The sequence below is a fragment of the Artemia franciscana genome, chromosome 2, assembly GCF_032884065.1.
Source record: "Artemia franciscana chromosome 2, ASM3288406v1, whole genome shotgun sequence".
Taxonomy (NCBI): domain Eukaryota; kingdom Metazoa; phylum Arthropoda; class Branchiopoda; order Anostraca; family Artemiidae; genus Artemia; species Artemia franciscana.
This window is the reverse complement of record NC_088864.1, coordinates 29,833,563-29,851,812: the sequence shown is the minus strand read 5'-3', so window position 1 is coordinate 29,851,812 and position 18,250 is coordinate 29,833,563. Positions and strand designations below refer to the sequence as shown.

Genomic DNA, 18,250 nt, shown 5'->3' with positions numbered 1-18,250 from the left:
AGAGCCAAGATCAAAACACGCATTAATTCGAAAACGTCCAGAAATTAAATAAAAAAATAAGTTTTTAAATGAAAGTAAGGAGCAACATTAAAACTTAAAACGAACAAAAATTACTCCGTATATGAAAGGGGCTTTTCCTCCTCAACGCCCCGCTCTTTATGCTAAAGTTTCTTACTTTTTTAAAAATAGAGTTGAGAGAAAGAGTCAAACTTTAGCGTAAAGAGCGGCGCATTGAGGAGGAAAAGCCCCTTTCATATACGGAGTAATTTTTGTTCGTTTTAAATTTTAATGTTGCTCCTTACTTTCATTTAAAAAAACTTGTTTTTTTTATTTATAACTTCTAGAGACCAAGGAAATTTCCTCTAGGCTTTTACTTTGCTTTCTCAGAGAAAGCTCAGTCAATAAAATTTGAAAGTTGTCGAATGTAAGACATCGGTTAAGGCCGAAAAACTCATGCTTAGGTCTAGTCCTTAATGTATGGCTGGTGGAAAATGTTAAACGCCAGACTAAAGAGTATGAGTTACTTATAAAAGTGGAAACTGGTGCTATTGTCGATTAGGAAACTCCAGCAGTATCTATCGTTTGGGGTTTCTTGGAATTTTTCAGTGTAATAATAAAGCAAAATCAGTGTAATTAGTGGAACTGGGAAGATTAGCCTACTCTATTATTAAATGTCTGATCTTATTTTCTGAGAAGAAATCAAAATAAAGAAGCCTGAGAAACGTTAGATGGCGTTGGAATGTGTTTTTATTTATCAGCTCTAGTGCCAGTTTCCCTGTAGAAAATTACCTATACCAGTGTTCGGACTCGCCTATAAATTCCAATAAATTCCTATATTTTAATGCACTCCTATAAAATGCCTATATTTTGGCTAAAATCCTATTATTCCTATATTTTTGGCTGGAGAGCACTAAGAACATTGCTCATGATTTGCAATTTTCTGTCTTTTGGTGTAGATTGATAACTAATTACAACTGTTGAGCTGCTTGAACTTAACTAATGCTTTGTGTTGGGCTTAGTAAGCTGCTTCTGCCTGGGCTATGCTGCTGTGTTGACTTAGTAGCCTATGTTTTGTTTTTTGTCATGTTGGGCCTGTCCGAAATGATCGAAGATCAGTATATAGGCTAGCAGTCTCTGCTTAATGAGACTGGAGTTCTTGCGACTTATGTGTTTCCTGGCTGAACGCTGGCTGGCTGATGTGAATACGGCCCAGTTATTCAAATGTGCTATTCTAAGATAGTTGCTAATCGAGGGAAGTATAATAGACGTGCACTGGGTAGGCTATATGCTACATTCTGTGATTAATCTGTCCTTTATCTATCTGGTCTTTATCCCCTTCTAAAGAAAAATGATGTTAATCAGATTCGGACTTTTTATTTCAGATATTGTAAATTTTTACTTTATCTCCCCCCTTGGTATAGCAATGGTAAGATAATTCGTAAGTTTGATGTCCCTGATAGAAGTGCAAAGTTGGCCCTCCTGCATGGAAGGTTGTCGGAATCAGCTTTTTATCGTTTATCGCCTCATCATCCTTTGGTCCGTCTGTTCGGTTAATCTCATTGTAGCATAGTGTTTTTATGGCACTTGGTATTAACCAAGTGACATTTAGCAATCGCAAATTCTGTCTGTCTGTCGGTCCTGGTTTTGCTACTTTAGGCACTTCCAGGTAAGCTAGGACGATGAAATTTGGCAGGCATATCAGGAACTGGACCAGATTAAATTAGAAAATGCCGTTTTCCCGATTTGACCATCTGGGGGGGGGGGGTGGCGAGTGGGGGGCCCGTTAATTCAGAAGAAATAGAAAAATGAAGTATTTTTAACTTACGAACGGTTGATAAGATCTTAATGAAATTTGATGTTTGGAAGGATATCGTGTCTCAGAGCTGTTATTTTAAATCCCGACCGGATCTAGTGATATTGGGGGAGTTTTGAGAGGGGAACCTAAAATCTTGGCAAACAGAGTGGAGGGATTGGGCTGAAACTTGGTGGAAAAAATAAGCACAAGTCCTAGATACATGATTGACATAAACAGAACTGTTCCGCTCTCTTTGGGGTAGTTGGGAGGGGGAGGGGTGATTCTGAAAAGTTAGAAAAATGAGGTATTTTTAAATTACGAACGGGTGATCGGATCTCAATGAAATTTGATATTTAGAAGGATATCGTGTCTCAAAGTTCTTATTTTAAATCCTGACCGGATCTGGGGACATTGGGGGGAGTTTGGGGTGACCTAAAATCATGGAAAACGCTTAGATTGGAGGGATTGGGCTGAAACTTGGTGGTAAAAATAAGCACAAGTCCTAGATACATGATTGACATAACCAGAACGGATCCGATCTCTTTGGGGTAGTTTGGGGGCGGGGGTTGATTCTGAAAAATTAGAAAGATGAGGTATTTTTAACTTACGAACGGGTGATCGGATCTCAATGAAATTTGATATTTAGAAGGATATCGTGTCTGAAAGCTCTTATTTTAAATCCCGACCAGATCTGGTCACATCGGGGGGAATTTGGGGGGACCTAAAATCATGGAAAACGCTTAGATTGGAGGGATCGGAATGAAACTTGGTAATTTATGTGACCAGGCATCCCACGCCATCTACCATAGATCTGATCCCGAGGACTTCCGAATCCTATATTTGGCCTATCTTTGGGCCCGGGAAAATCCTATAAAAATAGGACAGAGCCTATAATTTGAAACGAACCGACCTGTCCGAACCCTGCTATACTCATTGAGTCTGATTTAACGAGCTATATAAATAGGTCTACGCTCATACCTCTGAACTAAATTTTATAAAGAAAAGGAAATTTGAAAATCTTTACTTACACTGTTTCTTCCAGGTTATAAAATGTTTAGAAGTTGGGTAAGCTGTGAGCTAATTTCATTTTTCTTGTAAGCAAAAAAAAAAAATAGTATTTAACTTGCAAATATAGTAAAAATATATAAAATTTAAGTCTGTTGAAGGTTAGCTTTCTTATTTTTCAACGGTTATATTATCCTTAGTTTGTTATCAATGGCTTGGGTACTCTAAATGTTTTTAATTTTTTAGTGAAGTCGTCCTTGTTTTTTCTTGTGAGTCTTCTCATGTCACGTGTCTTGACTGCTTCCGCTCCTACTGTCAAAGTCGCTTGAATGAAAGAAATTTTGTGCACGATCCAATCCTTGGATATACGCTACCCTGTCCTGTTGGATGCACAGGATCTCTCATTGAAGAAGCACATCACTTCAAAGTCATGGATGATGTTGATGTAAGTTTTTTAGCCAATTATCTATCTATATAAAAATAAGTTGTATGTTTGTTTGTTTGTACGCATATGACGTCATTATAAGTATATAAGGGGGGCATTCAAAGAGAAATTTTAGTATAAATCCTACAATGGCAGAAAAAACAGCCGAGGAAGCTGCTTAAAGAGTTAATTCAAAGAGAAATTTTAGTATAAATCCTACAATGGTAGAAGAAACAGCCGAGGAAGCTGCTCAAAGAGTTAATGCCAAAAGGCTTGCGGCTAATAGAGAAAGTAAGAAAAGAAAGCATGCCGAGGGATCACAAGAACAGCGTGAAAACAGGCTTGCGTCTCAAAGAGAAATTACCAAAAAAATTGTGCCGAGGAATCACAAGAACAACGTCAAAATTATCGCCTGGCATTCAGGTACAGCCCCGTCGATGATTTTAGCTTGAGTAGATGTGTTCAAATCGGGACTATCTCTAAAATTTGTCCCTATTGCAAGGCCTTGAAATTTAATGGTGAAACAGTGGGAATGTGTTGCGCCTCAGGAAAAGTTAAACTTCCTCAACTGGCTGCACCACCAGAGCCATTGAAGACTTTATGTCGTTACAGATCGGGACACCGGGACACAATGAATATAAATGACGAACGGGACACTCAAAGAGAAATTACAGACCGGGACACCGGGACACAGGGTATATAAATGACGACCGGGACAATCAAAGAGAAATTACAGACCGAGACACCGGGACACAAATGACGATCGGGACACAGGGAATATAAATGACGACCGGGACACAGGGACACAACTACAACGGGGACGCCGGAAGGGCACAGGGGGGATATATAAATGACGACGCGGACACAGGGAATATTCGATTAGCAATCACCATCAACAAAGCTCAAGGGCAATCATTAGAAAAATGCGGTATAGATCTTAATACGGATTGTTTTCCCACGGAACCAACAGCTAGTAATAAATATATTCTTGATTTTAGTAAATGAGGATTCAATTCCTCTTTTATTCAAATTTATGTTGAAATCTGGATGGTTTGAATATCTACATTTGTTATATCATTTGAGTTAGCTTAGTAAAAAAAAGAAAAAGTCAGTCCGTCGCTACAAGTTACAGTTATGAGATTTAAAGTTGTTCACAAAAACAAGGTGATTTACAAGATATGTTTTGAACATATATGCGCATACACTTTATGTGGACATTATAGAAGACTTGAGTGAGTGCGGTACAAAAACAAAGTTACGTCAGTAGGCTAACTCAAGTTAGTCGACAAAGACATTCGAAGGCTGGTGCATCAAGGCCAGCTCGAGTGATATTCAAAAATGTCATCCCGAAATCGAAAACAGCTGTTTCACTGCTCCCCAAATACATTTTGAGCCATTCATGTAATTGCATTTTTACCTAATCCCGAAACAAATATTGGCGCGGCTCGTATGCCAGTGCTTCCCACCAAAATCTATCTAAGAAAAGAGAAAGTATCTAATTTTCTTCGTGTATCATACCTAGTGATCAAGTCAAAAATCGTCATTTTTTTTTTATTTCTTTCTTTGAACACAGTGGTTCAACTGACTGACTATAAAGAAAGTTGAACAACGAGTACAGAATCTCGAGATTTTTGAAAAATATAGTATGACGTTTCAAATTTATAATTGGAGTACTGAGTTCTGTTTTGAATCTTGTTTTATAGACCAACGCGGCAAACAAAATGACGTCATAGCCAATAATATAGTTTTTGCCAAGTATTCTTTTAGTATCTTCTTTAAGAAACACATTCCAGTTTTATCTTAGTGTAATGGGCCTTTTCGAACAGAATTATGGTCGTTACAACAAAAAATAATAATAAATTAGAGCTGTGTGAGAAAATCATACGATGGTATAATATGTAGGAAAGTGCCTTGTTGTGTGACAACGGATTTAGATTGCTTGAAAAAAACCATATTCAAAATAAAAATTCCACACCTTAAATTACAATACATAAAAATTCCTGTTTTTTACGTTAAAGGAATTCACTTTGAATTTACTAATAACAGGCACAAAAAAAATTTTGGCTCCATCTTCCTGGCTTCGGTCTTATTCATACTATTGTTCGTTCGAATTTGATATTTCTGGTTCTATCAATGGACTACTCAAACAAATATTGCAATGATTTGGATTGTGCTATTAATCATAATAATCATAGCTTGCGCCTAGCTATAAAAAACAACCGTTTAGCTGAGGTTGTAGATCTGATTAAACGTGGCGCAGACCCGCTTGCTAAGGATGATAGTGGCTCAAGTGCAGTCCATATTGCCGCCCAATCAAAACGTTTTGACACTCTTGCTTACATCCTGGCAAATCTTCATGATATACAATCTGTAGATATCAGAGATAGTACCGGGATGACACCACTTATGTACTCTGTAAAAACAGCTGACACGCTGAACAATTGTCGTATGCTTATAAATTTTGGTGCAAGTGTTAACTGCCTAGATGATAGGGGCAATACTGCCTTACATTGGGCATTTGCGTGTAACAATAAAATAGGCATTAAAGAAATATTAAAACATAACCCAAAGATGATGTTAATAAGTGACCTTTTGGAACAAGCATCGTGGCCACCTTGCCAACAGCGCAAAAAGCTTCGCAAAGCTCAGAAAAAAGCCTTGCATGCTAAAAAAGGCTTAAAAATATGGGGTGAATATGATCCTAGCTTAATAATACTATCTATCGGCCTCTTACTGCTGTTGATGACGGATTTGGCGAACTGGTCAGTCATTGTAAAGTTTTTCTGTATTATGTTCATTATAACTTTTGTCATTTGGTTTTTGAATTGTTTAGTAGATAAAAGACACGTTCCTATTTCTTTTTATATAATTATCAATTTATACGCCTGTTCTACTATGGTTTTTCCAATTGGGTTTCTTCTTGGATTTTCAAAGACCCTTCTTTTTAATGTATTTGCATCCATGGCCTATTACTACTATTACAAGTCATGTGTGTCAAATCCAGGATTGTGTCCTAACTCATTAGAAGAACGATTGCTGACAGTAAGGGAACATTTAGAAACAGATTTCTTTGCAAAGCGTGGTAATAGACTGTGTACTACATGCATAGCCTACCGCCACAAGGACTCTGGACACTGCGATGAGTGTAACGGATGTGTTTACCAACGAGATAAGCACTATATTTGGCTAAATAATTGTGTAGGTTACAAAAATGTGAAATATTTTAACAGGTTTGTTGTCTCGTACTGTTTCCTTTGTTTCCTTTATGTGTACTACTGTGTGTCCTATCTGATGCGTGGTTCTTTTCTTTATTCCACCTGTAATGTTGGGCTTTTAGTTATTGTTCTTGTACTGGCGTTTTCAGCTGGCCTGTACAATATGTTTTTATTCATACAAAAACGATTACTTACAACGGTCTCTTCATGACAAAAAAAAAAACCCTTCCCTTGCTTTGTCCAATAATTAACACATTTTTGCCTTGAGGTTTTAGAGTGTGGGACAACGACGTTTTTGATTCCTTTTTGTATAATATTTTGAATGTGTCTATTGTTTTTAATGCATGAGTAAATCAATAGAAAAGCAGCAAAAATAACAGCGAAAGCTCGGTCTAATGCCGCCACTGTGAATGCCGGAGGGAATCTGTACATTTGTTACCGTGGAAAACCGAAACTGGAGGATGTTAACATTCGCAGGCGAATGTCCGAATTTAAATTTTTGATTGTCAAAGACTGCCACGTAGTCAGATTTTCTACAAGAAGTGAGAAACTTGTCCAAATCGGAAAAATAGTCAGAAATTGGCAGAACAGTCAGAGAAAGTCAGATTTTCTACTTTTTAAGCAAGCCCACTGCTTCAAATAGGCCTAAATTTTTGGGTTTTCGGTCATGAAGCGTGTTCGAAAGAAGAAAGAAGGATGTGCTAAAGGTTTTATCACTTTTAAAAGAGCTTACTATTCTAGTTAAAACGGCCCTTGTGTTTCAGGAGTCGTTCTTAAAACATTGGGACAAACAGTTAAAATTCAGCGTAAAGAGCTAGGAGAAGGAGGTGACCTTTTGATATAGAGTATAATTTCTGATCGTTTTTCAAATAATGTCGGTAAATCTGGCTCACCCTCCATGAGAATTCTCTCTCCTCATGGGAAACTCCTCCGTGTAAAGTTCCTTCCACGTAGAATACACACACATACCCCTCCTAAAATTCCCTCCGGGCAATTTCCCTGTATAACTTCTGGACAATTCCATCATCGCTGAAAATCCTCCCTGCTGACTTTAATTTCTAATCGTTTTCTCAATAATTCTAAAAATCCCTCTGTTCCTTTGAATTTTTTTTCCTGGAAATCAAAACATACTGAAAAGCAGCATCCGAATAATGTCCTCGGAACATCTCCACGTGCAAAATTGAGTTGGCAAAGAGGAAGCAAGACAAAGGAAAAGAATTTCGTAGCCTGTAGGAATTCTATCGAATCTCCCTTTGTCTAAAATATTCCCTGGAAAGTTCAGACCCGGGAATTTCCCCCCCCCCCCACGGAAAATTGCCCCTATGGAAATTAACCCCGAGCACAAAATTTCCCCCTTCAAAAAATGTCTATATACTTCCCAGTAACAAATACCATACATAAGTAATGGGTGAATTTCATAACTGAGGAGCCTCTCTCCATGAGCTATGAAGGATCCTGCTACCCTTAAGGTCATAGTTATTGGCATAGTATCGAAATTAAAGCCGTTTTCTTGTTTTTCAAGCCAAAATGTTTTCTTTTTTGTTTGAGCCAAGAGGATGTAAGTTTCCTATATAGGAGTTTTGGACAAGGCGATTCTAATAATTTACTTTGTGTTTGGATCTGAAACTATTTTTAGGAGTTGTTTTATTTCTTGATCGTCTCTTACTAGGCTGCTAGCTACCGCTGCTACCCGGAGTAAGTTCCAGCAGCATCCGACGAATTTTACATAGTCCCCAATTATAAAGAACTAATAGTATGCTTTGTGTTTTGATCTGACTCGGGTTTTTTTAGTTATAGGCTATAGTATTTCTTATTATGGGGCATGATTGTCTCTTACTACAGCTGCAATCCAGATAATTATAATGATAATCAAACACAAGAATTGGCCAAGTTTGTCTTTTACTAGGTCGCAGGGGTCGCTGCGCGACAGCTGTAACAATGATTAATGTAACACGCAAGGAAAAGCTTACGGCTTTATCTCAACTATTAGAATAGGAACAGACGAACCCCAGGGAATAAAGCAGCGAAGTTAGTCAAATATGGGACCATACTTGAGGGAAGCATGTTTTAAACATATTTTTGCTCTATTATCTTATCAAAAGATAAGTGTTTGTTGCATCGTCCAGCATGTTATCATGTATTTCAAATTTTCATAACTAAAACAATTATTTTTTGTTAATTATAGAAGGCACTTTATGTAGCAATTTCCTTCACCATTAAATATCTCTCACATTTTTCGCCGATGATTAAAAAAAACCAAGAATTGGCCACGTTCGTCTTTTACTAGGTTGCAGCTCTTGCAGGAACCAAGATCTTGAATACGAAAATACAGTCTTTGTAAAAAATTGATTTTATTTTTCAAATAGATTTGTGTTACTTCCAAAGGGACTGGATGTAGCAATTTGCTTTAAAATGAGCTATTGAAGATCTCTCTATGATGTTCTGATAGTCCGCTATTCTCGATGAAGATAAAGAAGACACATCAGTGCTACAAATACCAAAAAATGATTTTCCTTGCTTTTCAAGGTTAGGGGCTTTAATTCTTCTATAGAAGGTTGTTGACCATACTGATTCCAATGGTGTAGTTTTTGTTTCGATCTGACACCCATTTCCAGGCTTAAAAAGTTAAATATGCTGTTTAAATATCCCTCACATCTTTTCAAGATAATTAAAACCAAGAATTGGCTGTCTTCGTCTTTTTACAGGTTGCAGCTGTCGCTGCAACCTGTAAAAGACGAATAAATCGTCTTTTCTTTTACGTCTTTTATGAAGAACAGATTTCTTCGTAAAAGACGAAGAAACCTGTCGCACACAAGAAGAAATTCTTGTGTACAGGAATACTGTCTTAATAAATAGATTTTCAATACTTACAAAAGTGACTAGATGTAGCAGTCTACTTTAAAATTAGCTATTGAAGGTCTCTCTGTGATATTCTGACAACTCGCTAGTGTCGATGAAAAAAAAAAGAAAAAAAAGAAGACATATCGGTGTTATAAATACCAAAAAGTGATTTTCCTTGTTTTTCAAGGCTGAGGGCTGTAATTCCTCTATAGAAGGTTGTTGACCCTGTTGATTCCAATGGTATAGTTTCCCTTTCCACCAAACCTCAATTCCAAGGGATAATTTTTTTTTTAAATCACCATTTTTCGTTTCGTAATAACTTTTATTTTTAAGGTGAACGGAAAAATAGTTACCATTCCTGAATTACTGTCAGATGACAACTTTTTGTGATTAGGTAGTTTCTTTCAAAACACATTTTTTTACTTCTGGTTACTATGGGCTGCTATTCACCTAGTAGAAGGTTATTTTTAGTAGCTAGTAGCTACTTTTAATAGCTCAAGCTACAACCATGACTTCTCCTGTACAAAGGTTTTGATCATGCTAAGTCTATTGTTGCAATTTTTGTTTCGATAACATGCCGATTTTGAAGGATTTAATTTTTTTCTCAAAACCAATATAGTTTTTTGGGTTATAAATTTTTTAAAGCTATTTTTCTTGTTTTATTAAGCCAATGGATTGTCCTTGTTGTTCAAGCCAAGGGACTGGAACTTTCCTATATAGGAGTAATGGATAAGGCGGTTCTAATATTATACTTTTTGCTTCAATCTGACACTCTTTTCAAGACTGAAAAAGTTTGAGAAAGACTGAGTGTCACAGACTATTTGTCGCATTCTGAGGGAGCTTGGAGTAGAGTGTATATAAGAAGGAGAATTGTAAACCTACATAAAAGCACTCCTTAAAAAGCTCTTTTATATGCAATTATTTCTTACTTTTAGTATAATCGGTACCAGAGGTTTGCGACAGAAGAATTTGTTCTTTCTGCTGGAGGAGTGCTTTGCCCGCAACCAGGCTGTGGAATGGGAATACTAGCTGAGCGTGACTGTAAACGAATACAGTGTCAGATGTTAGGATGTGGAGTAAGTTTATTTATTCTATTATTAACAACCCGGTGACTCTGGTATGTCCGTACTTTTTTTAGTAATATTTTCCTGAGATAGTGATTTATTAGTAATTTCCTTCTGAAAACATTTTTTTTTAATTCTCCAATTCATCAGATGGCTGTGTTTTTACTGGGAAATTGACAAATTATCATTTTACTGACGCTTTCTTACAAGTAGGCCAAGTAATAACACAAGACAGAATAAAAATTGAATAATCCGATAAAACGCAAGTAATCAGGGTGGACTATTTTCTTTTTCATAAGATGCCTCGCTTTGTCAAAGTCCCTTTGAAGATAACTTTTTTCTTTTCTATGACTTTCTATCTGTCTGTATGAAGTTCTAAAGAAATTTTTCTTTTTCTAATTCTGCTTGGACATCATGGCTAATTTTAATTGCAGTTGATAATCTGGTGGGAAGATCTGTTTGTGACCAGTCCAATATATAAAAGCACAGCAGATACAAACTTGTGAATGACATTTTAGAATGCAGAAGAATGTAACCTTTTTTTTTTATCTCAAACCAAAAAAAGCAATGTTTTGCGCAAAAATTAACGAGCGAAGTTAAAAGTTAAAATAAACTTATGCTATCATTTACAGTTCACAGTAGTGAACGTTAGGTAAACAGCCATCATGTCAATTCTAAAGTACTTAAAAATGAAAGTATGAAAACAGTAAATAGGCTACAGCAAGGATTCTAATTTTTTTACGCTGATTCAAGACAAGAAAAAAAATTTTAATTTTCATTTCCCCATCAAAAGCTACTACCATATTAAAATCTATATAGTTCTGGATGATGGGAAATACATCCTAAAAAAGTGAGCTGGTAGTAGTGTTTTTGTCTGACTAAATCTTGATAAATTCCGACTTAGTATGTCTCAAACTCTAAAAAGAATCAGATTCATTTCTTCCAGCGTTAAGTAAAAACTTAATTGACCTATTTCAAATTCTAATATTCCACTTGTGAGTTGATAGTAGTGTCTGTGTCTGACTCAATCTTGATAAATTCCTACTTCGTATATCTTTAACTCTAAAAAGAATCCGATTCATCTCTGTCAGACTTCGTTAAAAGCTAATTCACTATTTCAGGCTCTAGTATACCACTTGTTAGCTGATAGTACTGTCTGTGTCTTACTGAATCTTGATAAATTTTCACTTCATATGTCTTTAACTCTAAAAGAATCCAATGCATCTCTCTCAGTCTTTGGTAAAAACCTAATTCAGACTCTAGTATACCACTTGTGAGCTGTTAGTACTGTCTGTGTCTGACTGAATCTTGATAAATTCCCACTTTATATTTTTCTAACTCTAAAAAGAATCCAATTCATCTCTCTCAGACGTTGGTAAAAACCTAATTCAATTATTTTACACTCAAGTATACCACTTGTGAGCTGGTAGGAGTGACTGCGTCTGACTGAATCTTGATAAGTTCCCACTTCATATGTCTCTAATTCTAAAACAATCCGTTTCATCTCTCTCAGACTTTGGTAAAAATCTAATTCACCCATTTCAGACTCTAGTATACCAATTGTGAGTTGGTAGTAGTGCCTGTGCCTGACAGAATCTTGATAAATTTCCGCTTCATATGTTTCTAACTCTAAAAAGAACCTGATTCATATATATCAGACTTTGGTAAAAACCTAAATTCACCTCTTTCAGACTCTAGTATACCGCTTGTAAGCTGGTAGTAGTGTCTGTCTGACAGAATCTTGATAATTTCTCACTTAATATGTCTCTATCTCTAGAAGAATCAGACTCATCCCTTTCAGACTTTGGTAAAAATGTAATTCACCTATTTTGGAGTCTAGTATATCACTTGTGAGCTGGTAGTAGTATCTTTGACTGAATCTTGATAAATTTCCACATCATAGGTATGTAATTCTAAAAAGAATCCAATTCATCTCTCTCAGACTTTGGTAAAAGCCTAATTAACCTATTTCAGACTCTAGTATAACACTCTTGAGCTGGTAGTAGTGTCTGCGTATGACTGAATCATGATCAATTATCACATCATATGTCTTTAACTCTAAAAATAATCCGATTCATCTCTCTCAGCCTTTAGTAGAATCATTATTCACCTATTTTAGATTCTAGTATACCATATCTAGTATATCATGTTTTCTAATGTCACTTTAGGAGATGAAAAAAAAAGTTGAAAAAATTTCTGAACCCGAAAAAAAGTAAGGCAAAAATGTCACTACAAACATTATTTTTCTAGTAGGAAAAATCACGACTAAAATATATATGTATATCATCTTCATTTCGTATTTCGAAAATATTAGAAATGATTTTTTTTTTTTGTTATAGGCTTATTTAATGTCATTCTAAGAAGTGTATAAAAAAGATGAAAAAATTCCAAAAAAAACTTGAAAAAATTCTAAGTTAAAAAAAAATCAAAGTTAAAAAAGATAATTCCAAGTTCAAAAAAGGGGGTAAAAATTTAGGGAGGGGTATTGAAGGCCCCTTGGAGGTTGAGACATGGATGACCCTAAGTTCCCTCTAAAAAAATGTCATAGCAATTGATTCATTGGCGACATGAGTTCGCATGGTCTACTTTACTCAAGTGTCATAATGAAAAAAGGGTAGCAGATTTTTCGCTTTTTGATTCATTTAAGTTCGGTTCGTATTATAAAATCCTTCCGATTTACTTTACCCAAGTGCGTGTCATAAGAAAAAAGGGGTAGCAAATTTTGGCTCTTTTTGATTAATTAAATTTCAGTTCGTGATATAAGGTGCGTCCGGTTTACTTGACTCAAGCGCGTGTCATAAGATCAGTTTTATTCAACCCAAATAAAAAAAAAAAATTCATATAATTGTCGTGGGATTACTGAATATTATTTATTATAATAACTGGTCATTCCTCTTATTCAGTGAAGGTCGAATATATGTTGACAGAAATCATATCTTGACAGGAATAAGTAGGTCATTCACCGGATCTATTTAGGTTTATGGTATATGCAAATGAGGTTTAGGATACATGCAAATATAGCCTCAGGTGTAAAGTCTGGACGTAGATACCCGCCACTATTATGGTGGAACTATTGGCGATTTTTTTTTCCGATCTAACGAGATTTTTGACGGGTTTTGTGTTCCTTTTTTAAACACTTGAATTCTCTCTTCTGGCTATAAAATATTTTTAAGATTAATCCTGAGAGCAGCTATCTTTTTTAAGCATCAGCTGAAAAAAAAAATTCTCATGATGTGGTTTCTCCAGAAATGTGTTTTATTTTTTGCTTCTAAGTGCGGCTAGTCCTGCAATATTGATTGGCCATTTGAATAATTTCTGGCCTTTGACCCTACAAAAGCATTAATTATGCCGCAAAATATAATTTTGCGAAAAGTCATATGAAGCCGCTCACTTTTCATGATATTTTCAGCCATAAACAAGATACAAAGTATTTAAATGCATGATGGGCTGCTCTTAAAGGAAAATCATCGGGCTTCTCTTCACTAGTGTTGAAATTTGCTGTATAATCTTTTCAGTTTGTATTTTGTCGGGAGTGCTTGCAAGGTTCTCATCTTGGCGATTGTCAGCTCGTTGCAAATGGAAACTGTGAAAGTAACAATGGCAACTATAGTGTAAATGCTGCAAGAGCAGCTCAAGCCAGGTGGGAAGAAGACAGTGAAACAACTATAAAAATCATTACAAAACCATGTCCAAAATGCCGAACACCCACGGAAAGGGACGGTAAGAAATTCAAAATGAACTGAAAAACTACCAAAAAATCACTTTAGGAAATATTATGAGAGTCTTATCTATAGAATGATATATAATGATTAGCTTCTTAATCAGTGTACTGATTTTCAGAAAAGAGGCTTGGCAAACTAGCATTTTTGGGGGGAAGAGATATACAACTATGGTCCAAATTTATGTATTTTGCAGAAGAGAAAGATGAAGTCTCCAAACTTCTTGCTACAGAACTGATTAAGAAGTTAAAAAACAAGTTTACTTTTGGTGTTTCATGTTTACATGGTAACAAACATGTACATTGCATGTAAGGTTAAAGATTAAGATGTGAATTTTCAGCCGTCTTTTAACCAATCAATTTGTATTTCACAAGGTTCCTTGCAGTATTCTTTACTGCAGGGAATAGAAGTGCACCGGAAAGTGCACTGGAGTGTATTGCTAACCTAAAATGTTAAGTGATTTTAAGCTTTCTAGAAAACCAAGACACAAATAAATAATCATTCATTGTTTTCACATTGCTAGTTTCCCAGTGAAAAACAAACGTCCTTCAGATCTGATATTTTACCTGATATTTTTCTTTCATATATTTTATCCGATATTTTTCAATCGAGATTTCTAGTAATTCGCTGTAAGTTAATTACTCAATTATAGAGATGGGGCATTGCCTCAGAGAAGCCTTATGTGGAGAATAAGAAGGCCATTTGTGCAAAGGTAAGATTTTACTCAGAGTTTTCAATCCGAATATAGAACGGTCAGTTATAAAAAAAAAACATTTTTGTTTTGTTATCAAATAAATTCACGAAAATGCAAAATATTAAAACAAAACATTTAATGACAAAGGATCTACCCTGGAAGCCTTGTATATTATGAATTCCGTCTTGAATGCGGATCCTAAGGTGTTTCAAGAGTTTTCAATACCTTAAGAAACATTTTATTAAATATTAGAAGCCCTAAGAAACAGTTAAGAAATATTACTGACCCCCTAGCTTGCTTTTTCCAATATGATACTGGTTAAGTAGTTTTTGCTCTTAGCAATGATATTGTTGTTTATTGGTTTGTGCTGTGTTGTTCTTTTATTGTGTGTTGTAGTGATTATGATATTTTTGGTCTGATATGAAATGTTAAACGGTTTAATTATGATATTTGGTTATGATATTTGGTTATAACCTATTGGTTATGATTGTATGATATGTTCGTTATGATACTGTTGTGCTATTTTTTCTTTTTCCTGTCTTTTCTATTTTTCACTGTTCCGTAGTCATTGTCTATGTTCGTTTATTTTTTATAAATAAAAAAAAATAATTCCAGTCTTGTGGACAAAATACTACCTACACAGTCCCAAAAACTGAAAAGAAAACAATAGAAATAATTTTTGTGTATAGAGCTTTTTGCTTTTTGCAGATGAAAAATCCGATACCTTTAACTTAGAACAGTTATGTATTTGCATGAGACAAATGAAACTGCAAGCAAACAATGGCTGCGTTCTTCCAGAACCTTTCATGCAATTCTATTGAGAGATTACAACCGAAAAAATTATGACACAAACCCTGATCAAACAGTTCGTAAGGAGCGACCCGGCTCAATAGTAACCGAAACTCTAAAAAATGAAATTTTGATACCAATAGCTACATCGAAAGGATCGAATTTTAATGCTGATTTTAAATATATAAGTTTCATCAAGATCAGTTATACCCATAAGAAGTTACGAGCCTGAGAAAATTTGCCTCATTTTAGAAAATAGGGGGAAACACGCACTAAAAGTCATACAATCTTAACGAAAATCACACCATCAGATTCAGCGTATCAGAGAACCTTAGTGTAGAAGTTTCAAGCTCCTATCTACAAAAATGTGGAATTTCGCATTTTCTGCCAGAAGACAGATCACGGATGCGTGTTTATTTGTTTCTTTTTTGTTTTTTTTTCCCAGGGGTGATTGTATCGACTGAGTGGTTCTAGAATGTCGCGAGAGAGCTCATTCTAACGGAAATTAAAAGTTCTAGTGCCCTTTTTAAGTGACCAAAAAATTGGAGGGCACCTAGGCCCCCACCCATGCTCATTTTTTTCCAAAAGTCACCGGATCAAAATTCTGAGAATGCGATTTTATTCACCATAGTCGAAAAACCCAATAACTATGTCTTTAGTCCATCAATAACTATTGATAAAAACATCAATAACTATGTCCAATAACTATGACTTACTCCCCCGTAGTCCCAGTGGGAGGGGCTGCAAGTTACAAACTTTGACCTGTGTTTACATATAGTAATGGTTACTGGGAAGTGTACAGGCGTTTTCAGGGGGATTTTTTGGTTTAGGGGGGAGAGTTGAGGGAGGGTTTACATGGGAGGATATTTCCATGGAGAAACTTCTCATGTGGGAAGAGAATTTCAATGAAGGGGGCGCAGGATTTTCTAGCATTATTTGAAAAAAACAATGAAAAAAAATATGAAAAGTTTTTTCTACTGAAAGTAAGGAGCAGCATTAAAATTTAAAACGAACAAAAATTATTACGCATATGAGGGGTTTACCTACTCGTTATATCTCACTCTTTGCGCTAACGTATTTTTAGTAATTTCAACTATTTATTCTACGACCTTTGTGATTCAGAGGTCATTTTTAAGGAATTGGGACAAAATTTAAGCTTTAGTGTGAAGAGCGAGGTATCGACGAGGGTTGAACCCCTCATATACGCAATAAAAACATACGAATATAGAAGGTCGTTACGTAAGTTAATTCGTAAGTTACGTATTTTTTTACCTATGAAAGTGTTTGTAAAAAATTAAAAGTTCTAGTGGCTTTTTTAAGTAATCAAAAACTTGGAGGGCAACTAGGCCTCCTCCCTCGCTCCTTTTTTCTCAAAATCTCCCGATTAATTGCAATTAATGAATATGCAAATTTCGTTTTGATTATTTATGTGCGTAGAGCCAAGATCAAAACATGCATGAATTCAAAAACACCCAGAAATTAAATAAAAAACAAGTTTTTTTAATGAAAGTAAGGAGCAACATTAAAACTTAAAACGAACAGAAATTACTCCGTATATGAAAGGGGCTTTTCCTCCTCAACTCCCCGCTCTTTACGCTAAAGTTTCTTACTGTTTTAAAAAATAGAGTTAAGAGAAAGAGTCAAACTTTAGCGTAAAGAGCGGGGCGTTGAGGAGGAAAAGCCCCTTTCATATACGGAGTAATTTCTTTTCGTTTTAAGTTTTAATGTTGCTCCTTACTTTCATTTAAAAAAACTTGTTTTTTTTTTTATTTAATTTGCTGTAAAGCAACTAGGCATAGATACTAGTTTCCTTACCCAAGGTCAAGCGTATAGCCATAAATCGAAGAAAACGGGTTGATAAGCCCTTATGCTAGAACAGTCCCCCCAGACTGTATATGATCACTGTTTTTAACACAGATTGAACCAAAGGAGGCAACATAAAAAATTACTTTGAAATTGTCTGAAAACTTTCGAGATTTTTTCAAGGTACTAAAATGCTAAATAGCTTTGCAGCTCACCAGGTTGCACCAAAATCCAAAAAATAACGTTGGATTGAAGAAACATCTTGAACTGTTTGAAAGATTAAACTCGTAAGTTGCAAACGGAACCCACCTCTCTAGACGTGTAAGGTCAAAAGATATATATTGAGCGAGGATCAGTCTTATCTATCCTAGATATGATATTTTTTGCAGGCTCTCCCCCCCCTCCAATTTTGTGTTTACTCCCATTTGTATGTACATGTATTGCTCTTTATACATACTTGATGAAGTGCTATATCATTGCTGCATCTCAAACATTTCTATTTACTGACAGGAGGATGTATGCACATGCAGTGTACACGATCAAGTTGTCACTATGAATGGTGTTGGGTGTGCCAAACGGGATGGACTCGAGACTGCATGGGCTCACATTGGTTTGGTTGACATCGTTCCAGAGAAAAAATAAATCCCCTTTTAAAGTCGTCGTGACTTGACTCTACCGATTGTTTTGTTCTGGGAACCACATTTAAATTTTGTAACGTTATTTTGAATCGAAATTAAAATTGTAAAATACTACAAATGTGGCTTTATTTCTTTTTTTCTAGATTGAAAAAAGATAGGAAGCTAAAGCTTTATCTATAAATAATTATTTTTTGTTTTTCCAATCTTCCTACGTAAAGAAGAACAAAAAGAAGGTAATTTTAGTTCAACTACCGTATGGAATT

At 35.5% G+C, this 18,250-nt stretch overlaps 1 protein-coding gene across 3 annotated transcripts in view; it reads left to right on the top strand.

The window, feature by feature from the left end:
• Positions 1–18,105, top strand: part of LOC136039950 (E3 ubiquitin-protein ligase parkin-like) — a 71,718-nt gene extending 53,613 nt beyond the window's left edge. For all 3 annotated transcript variants that reach the window (XM_065723970.1, XM_065723961.1, XM_065723980.1), the window contains 4 exons: positions 3,047–3,245; positions 10,216–10,356; positions 13,860–14,064; positions 17,860–18,105. In XM_065723970.1, coding sequence (XP_065580042.1) covers positions 3,047–3,245; positions 10,216–10,356; positions 13,860–14,064; positions 17,860–17,969 — 655 coding nt within the window. In that variant the 3' untranslated portion in view covers positions 17,970–18,105. The remainder of the gene's footprint in view (positions 1–3,046; positions 3,246–10,215; positions 10,357–13,859; positions 14,065–17,859) is intronic.
• The last annotated feature ends 145 nt before the right edge of the window (positions 18,106–18,250 follow it).